This window comes from Carlito syrichta, unplaced genomic scaffold (genome assembly GCF_000164805.1).
Source record: "Carlito syrichta isolate Samal-C Ts95f unplaced genomic scaffold, Tarsius_syrichta-2.0.1 Scaffold76736, whole genome shotgun sequence".
NCBI classification, from domain to species: domain Eukaryota; kingdom Metazoa; phylum Chordata; class Mammalia; order Primates; family Tarsiidae; genus Carlito; species Carlito syrichta.
In genome coordinates this window covers 198,448-206,133 of record NW_007020832.1, presented here as the reverse complement: position 1 = coordinate 206,133, position 7,686 = coordinate 198,448, and the positions used below count along the sequence as shown (strand labels likewise).

Here is a 7,686-nt window from a genome sequence, read left to right as displayed (position 1 = left end):
CTCTCTCGTCCTTCCTCGGTTACAGTCCCTTCGTGTAACTGCCCCTTTAATAAATCTCTCAGTTCAGATGGCGTGGAGTCGTTACTGGGCGCCCCCAAAACTTCTTTCAGGTAGTCTAGCATCATCCCCCTGCCTTAGACTCGCCTTCATTGGCAGGATAGAAAGGGCATTATGTCAGACACAAAAATTTCTCTAATGATCATGATTTTTGTGATTACATCCTCATGTGGAACTTCAGTATTTGGGTTAATGACCAAAAGAACTTTGTGAATGGAATGAAACATTACACGAGCAGCTTCCTCAAGAAAAATCACTCTAGTCTCCATGATAACTGAACTTCTGATGGGTCTCACCTTTCAGGTTAGAATGTAGTTGCCTTTTGGAGGGTAAAATGTCCTCCTTCCTTCTTGCTTCCTACTTCTTTCCCATTTCACCCTCTGAAACCCCTGTCCCCACCCCAGTGGCACACATCCACTACCCCAACCAAAAGGCTGATCCTTAATTTTTAAACATTTGTAGAGTAGACTTCTAATAGTTAAAATCTTAAAAATTCTCTAATGTTCAATAAATCTTATGTCTGGTCCACTCTGGACACTGCCTGAAGAAGGGAAGTTCAGTTGTCTCATGAGCACATGCTGACCTGGCTAGAAAATATTTTCTGTCATTGCCCTGCCCTGCCTCCTAATAGGATTGATGCTGCCTTATATCATTTCTGTGTCAAAGTCAATGAACAGTTACCTTTTGAAAACCTAGTGGGCCTCAGAGTTTTAGTAAGTGACCGTTATTTCTACTTTGGCGATAAGAGAAAGTTGTTCGAATGAGAGTATTTGGTTCAAGGTCCTACAGAAGAGAGAGAGAGAGACAGACTACTAATCTGCACAAGTACAGAACTTGAAACTGAAAAGAGACAAATAGTAGTAATATCAGTAGTTGATACTTGAGCAGTCCAGTACTGTTTATATAGCTCTTCATTGTGTGTGTGTGTGTGTGTGTGTGTGTGTGTATGTGTGTGTGTGTGTGTTTTGGTTTCATGTAACCAGAAGAATAAAATTTCCAGTGGAATCACAGACAATTTGAGTGTTACTTATTGTTCAGTGTAATGACTACTTCGATTCCAAAGGTTTTGTAACCGAGTCCTTTTCATTTGGAAGACTTTTCTCATGTCAGATATTTCAAACAAAGTGAATGATTACTGGACTAATCCATTTCCTTTCATTCCCATAGCCTTCCTGTCATTTGTAAGACTCAAATGATACACAGTGAAACTCAGGCTGAGATTTAATTGTGTGTGTTTGCCAAAGTAATCAATGGCCTAATTTCCACAACCCTATCCAGCAGATAAATATCTCTGAAAAAAAATCAGGCTTCAGAGACCATGAGAGGAAGCCACTCTGCCTTTTTCTCCTGTGTTAATGTCATCTGTAAAAGAGGAAAAATTATATTTTTTTAAAATTATGTCAATTTTCTTTAATTACCCAAGGTCCCCCAGAAAAACTCATATTGTTTCTATCCTGTTTTGTTTGTAATTTCTGTAGATAACAAGAAAATCTTGGGAAAGATGGCATAATTGCTCAATTAAAACACTTCATTGTTGGTGATATGGCATCATTTATACCTGAGTTTAATAGTTCTCTTTTTACATAGATGGGCACAACTCAGGTGCCTACTGTGTTAGCTGGTAGCTGTGTAATTCTTGAGACAAGGACTAATAATATGATGAAATAGCAGGTCATGAGCAAACACAGGAATTTGCTGCCAACCTTTGAAGTAGTGTGAGAGATTGTAGATAATTTGGCACTCATAAGTAGAAAGGGAGCAAAGGTATAAAAAATGTAAACCAAAAACCTGTGCAAATATAATAACAAATTTATATAGTTAATGAGTTCCTCCAGGAAATGGAAAATGCATGGGCAGAGGAAAAGGCAAAGGCTGAGGAACAGACCCTGGGGGATTCTGTGGATCAGAGAAGGGAGCATCTGAAGGAATGAGATGGAAACTTGGGAGAACCAACACAGTTTGATGGAGTGGTATTGGATGTCGCTGAATGCTAATAGGATGGATACATCCTTTCAGATCTGGCTAAAAGAAGCTTTTCTCTATCTTTTTTTTTTGAGGCTGCAAGTCGGCTTTTGGGAAATAGAAGGATATGTAGGAAATAGAGGCATCATTTGAGTGGGACTGTTAAAAGAATTTTAATAGTCATTTTAATTTTAATGATTTATAATGGTAGTATTGTGTTACATTAATGGTTAGCAAAATAAAATTATAATGATTTTGCTAACCTTTAATGTAACACAATACTACCATCCTATTTAATGAATGAATTTAGATTATTTTAAAATTTAAAGCATTATTATAAACTATAGAAAAGAAATGGTCAAAAGATTTCTCTTATGAACTTTGTCACAAAACTAGATGGGTCCCAAGGAATTCATATGCACTGGCTAGGCATGTTTCTAAACCAATCCAGAAGATATCTGTTTATTTTCAAGATGATTAAAGAAAGATATTTGGCAGCTTCCCCAGTGACCTATGATGCTCTAAGAGCACTCACTTCCTTTTACTTAACTAAAATATAAAAGTACAGAGAGATAAAACTCTCCAACGCGCCAGCCAGTAAATGCTCTTGCTTACTATAAACTTGGCTTATCTTATAGAATCAACAATAAAGAATGATGTGGGAGCCATAAACTGCCATCTCCTGGCAATAGTATCCTGTTATGAACATTGGCAGATTGAAGATGTAGTTCCTCAAAGGGACTTAAGTACTTGGGGCACAGTTCCAGGGACATTGCGTTCTACTAGACATCAGCATTTTCTACTGCATGAACACCACAGCCCTTTAGAGATTAAAGGCCACTTTGGGAAGGTAGTAAGGTTTCAGAGTATAGGCACAAAATAAACTTGACCATTACTCTAGATTTTTTATTTCCTTTTACTTTTAAAGAACAGTGGTCATTTAGAAATATTCCCAGAGCTCCTGCCTCACACTCATAGGTCGTGAAGGCATTTCTGACAGAGAAGTGGTTTAGGATGAAAAAACTGCTGACACTTTGGTGAGAAAACTAAAATCAGGATTAGGGGACCAAGAGGTTCCCCACTGTTAGGCAGCCAAGAACACCTTCCAGGCCCTCCTACTGCAAGACTTTAGGGATTCACACATGAAAAAAGTAGTCTTGAGTTGTCTAGTCTATAAGTAGGTCATGGAGGAAATGAGCTCTTTCAGGCAACTTGTGAAAAAGGAGAAAGTGTCATGTAGGTGCCATTTCCCCACATACAGGAATTTCTTTTTAGCAGGTTTAGGTTTTCTGTGGAATGAGAACAGAGAAGCCAGAAACCGATAAGGGTAAAATGAATTGATGAAATGTTTTATCTACTTGGTGCCTTTGTCAACATTGGATCAAAGTTTATGTTATGGGCCTTTATGGTCTTCTTTTAGAATATTCCATGACACTCATTCCTAAAATGAAAGCCAGGCCAGATTTTCCTCTCTCCCTGAACTCTTCACTTCTCCTGCCACCTCTGTTTGTTTATCAAGGCTCAGATCACTGGGTCTTTGGAACTTGTGTGACATCTTGCTCACGTTGGCATCTTACTGTGTAGAACTCCATTAGGAATGTGAAGCACATTTTGTTGAAATATAGTTATCATACTTATTGTCCTTAGACTATTGAGAATATTTGTTTTGTAATAAAATATTTATTTTCCAAAGCAAAGCTCAGTTTTGTATTAGACTATTTCTTGAGTATAAATGCATTTATGGAGGAAAATATAGATTCTTCCAGATTTCAGTTAAGGGAAGAATTATGACAAGAGCCAGCTGTTCTGAAGGCTGCTCCTGTGCTATTTCTTACCCCTGGCCTCTCTCCTCTCCATAGCTATTTTTGTGTTCAGTGTAAAATGTCTCTACCCATTTCTCTCAGAACAAGCATTAACATTTTCCAAAGTTGGTCATGTTTCCTCAGCAGTCATCTTATGCCCCTGGAGCTTCTTAGTTTCTATTTTTACTCCTTAGAAACGGAAGAGATACATGTGGAAGATTTGTAAGTTTTACATTTCCATGTTCTCTTTCTTTTAGTTGTGAAGTTTAAAATGTATCTAGAACAAACCTATCTCCACCTTACATCAAACATATAGGAGGCAGGAATGCATGTTTTATGAGCAAAAGCATTGAGAGAAGGAAATTTCCATACTACGATTTACTAACTACTATTGCTGGGCTTTAGTTTCCTCATTTGTAAAATGGAAATATTAATACTGCTTCCCTTTACAGGGTTGGAGTGAGCATTACATGAGATAATGCATGTGAAGGGCTAGTGCCAGACTTGGAGAAAGATCACAATAGATGTTCGTGATGACGGTGGTGATGATGATAAAGAATTTGGGGTCTCAAAAAGTTGTATTGCAGCATTAGAACATAACATTTGCAGATAAGAAATCAGATCACATAATCTGCCAGGGTTATTTGAATCTGCTGTGTGGAAGAGAAAATTACTTCTCTGTCACTTAATGGCTACAGTATATTCTCAGTCTATTGAGAGGTATGCATGCACATGTTTGTCATGTCTCCTGTCCCGGTCTTGATCATCAGGCGTTTTTCTTTAGCTCTTTAAAAAACCCGGCACAGCTCTTAATATTATGCAGTGCATGCGGTAGGCTTTCTACAAATATTTATTCAGTTAAAAATCAAATTATCCTGCAAAATTGTACTAATACAAAGATTTTTGGAAAAAACGAAAAGATTTTGACCTCATGGAGTGTTACAAGGCACTTACTTTTAAAGTAAAAGGAATTAAATTAGCAAATAAGACCTTAGAAATTACCTGGACCTAGTTTCTTTTACTAAGGATTTACTCTCCACTCACCCTTGCTTTTGCTTAGCACAGTGCCTGTCACACACTGAAATGAGGTAAATGGCTGTTAATAATGAATGAGCCATCTTCATATTAGTAGTCTTGGTACCAAGCGCTAGAAACCAACTCGGGTTAACAAGAGGAAATTTACTGAAAGGATATTAGAGGACCCACAGAATTGACCTGAGACTAGCAGACCACACTTGAAAGTGAACAGAGAGCATTGGCTTTGTAGCAGGAAGCATCTACTCAGAACCCACAGTCCACTTTCTTCTATTCTTGGGTGACCCACTCTAGGGTCAGAATTCTCTGGGTGTGTAATGGTTTAGCTCATATCACAGGCTCGCAGCCAGGCTGTACTAGGAGCAGAGGGTTGTGGGGAGGGAGAAAGGATCTAACCCATCACTTTCTGTAATGGGAGATGGCACCTGGGACCATCCTCCCTACACAGCTATACACAGAGGAAGAGAGGCAATTTTCTAGGAAGATGCAAGAGCACTACTAGGAAAGGGGAATGGATGCTGGGCAGCCCAAAATGGCAAGTGCCTACTATTCCATATTTGTAGTATTTTGATTCTTTATATGAGGCATAGTCTGTAGTCTAGCCAGTCTTTATTTAACCCATGTAGACCTTAAAACAGTCTGAGATATTCTACTTTGTGATTCCTGCCTATACGTGGTCTAAAGACAGTCCTCCATATCATCATCCTACTCTCATCTAAGTGGGAACATATTTTCCAAGAGATTAGATAGGAACACAGGAGTTGAGAATATTGTAGCGTCAACATTAAAGGGATGAACTACCTTTATTTATTTATTTATTTAAATAAATAGTAATAAAGTAAACTTATTGCTTCCTGTAAATTAAAAACAGCCAACACGACACCAGGGAAATTTTGCTCATCTCCTTAAAATTTGTAGTCAAGTTGATAGTTTCCACTTGACAAATGGGAAAAATGATCATGTAATTAACCCAAGGCCACGCAGAAGGGAATCAGGATTTAAACCCACTTTCTCTGATACAGATGCCTGTGTGCCTTCAACGCTACGCCATCGACCATTTATATGACATATTTTTGTCAGTTTATCCCTACTTACAGTTGTCTATCTGTTCGTAAAATATATTTAGTTTCCATCAAAGTGAATGTTTCTGACAGAGTAGAGGATTCTATTGCTTTGAAAATGGCTGCCCTAGTTCGGTTGTTTTTTGTTTGTTTTTAGAATGCCATTCTAGTTTAAGGTATTACTGTTTTCAATTAATTCTGTTACCTTTTGTGGTCCAGGGGAAAACTTATCCATTTCGGGGTGCCTTTCCACCAGTATGGAATCCCATTGCGTATTTGGATTACAACAACCTGTGGAGGACAATGGATAACATGGGAAAGGAGGTAAGATATGTGTTCGGTCTGCCCATGACCCATTACTGAAATGATAAAGGCAATTGTTTAATACCCTTTTATGATGCAGGGAACGTTGCTGCAGACGTTAATGCATATAATTTCCAATGCATCCAAAACCCTGCAAAGTTGGTAGTATTTCCACTTGACAAATGGGAGAAAATGAGTGCCAACAGGTTATATAATTTACCCAAGATCACACAGCAAGGGAACCAAGATTTAAACCCACTCTCTCTGATACAAATGCCTGTGTGCCTTCAACTCTGTGCCATAGAGCATTTATGTGACATATTTTTGCCAGGTATCTCTACTTTAAATTGTCTACATGTCCTTAATGCTTTAGATAGTAAAGGAGGAAAGGATTTTCTGCCCCAAAGTTTTTTTTGTTTCTTTTACTTAGTCTCAGGCTCTGTAAACATCCCTCTCTCAAACTTGAATTGGGTACCTAAAATGAGTGTTAGGTTTTAATAATGATGATGATGATAGTGATCATTATCATCATCACATGTAACACTACACATTGACTTATATGTAATTATTACCATAATTATTATTGTTTGGCAATATCTTTAGGGCGTAGAATCCAAAAACCCACCCCCTCCCCTTTTCTCTATGTAGAATTCCATGCCAATCACACATTCCAACACAGAGACCAAGAAACCCATTTTCATAGGTTCTCATGAAAGCCTTCCCTAGGGGAGGTGGCAATTACCATCACACTTGAGTAGGGGACCTCCTTTCTCTGCAGATTCCAGCTGAGGCGCCCTGGGAGGCCCCACATGCTGAGGACTGGGACAAGATGACCATGAAGGAGCTTATCGAAAAAATCTGCTGGACAAAGTAAGTAGAGTTGACTATATAAAATTTACTTTGTAGCTTCCCTTCTTGTCCTTTATAACCTGTCTTGAACTGCAGTGCTTTTTTAAATGACTTGCAGGAAAAAAATTAAGAGGAAACCTAATAATCTTTCGGTCAGTAGCAACTTTGAGGGCACTTTGGACACTTGAAATTAGAACAGAAAATGAATCTAAAATTTAAGAAAAGTAGGTGAATGAAGTAAAACCTCTTTTAATGAAAGGGTTGTGTGATCTGCAATAAAACCAGTAATTGTGTTTTCATATTATGGAAAGGTTGGCTACAAAAGTAGTTAGAAAAGGTATTTGAAAGGTAATTCCAGGCTGGACTTGGTGGCTCATGCCTGTAATCCCAGCACTTTGGGAGGCCAAAATGGTAGGATTGATTGAGTTCAGGAGTTTGAGGACAGCCTAGATGACATAGCAAGACCATGTGTCTACAAAAAAAAAATAAAATAAAAATCAGCCAGGTGTGGTGGTGTGCGCCTGTAGTCCCAGCTGCTCAGGAGGCTGAGGTGGAGGCATCACCTGAGCCCAATAGGTCAAGGCTGCCATGAGCTGTGAGCACACCACTCTATCCTG

The 7,686-nt window shown here is 38.5% G+C and overlaps 1 protein-coding gene across 1 annotated transcript in view; it reads left to right on the top strand.

The window, feature by feature from the left end:
• Positions 1-7,686, top strand: part of MAOA (monoamine oxidase A) — a 47,378-nt gene that overhangs the window by 10,399 nt on the left and 29,293 nt on the right. Inside the window, exons 2-3 of the mRNA XM_008053986.1 lie at positions 6,137-6,241; positions 6,999-7,090. Coding sequence (XP_008052177.1) covers positions 6,221-6,241; positions 6,999-7,090 — 113 coding nt within the window. The 5' untranslated portion in view covers positions 6,137-6,220. The remainder of the gene's footprint in view (positions 1-6,136; positions 6,242-6,998; positions 7,091-7,686) is intronic.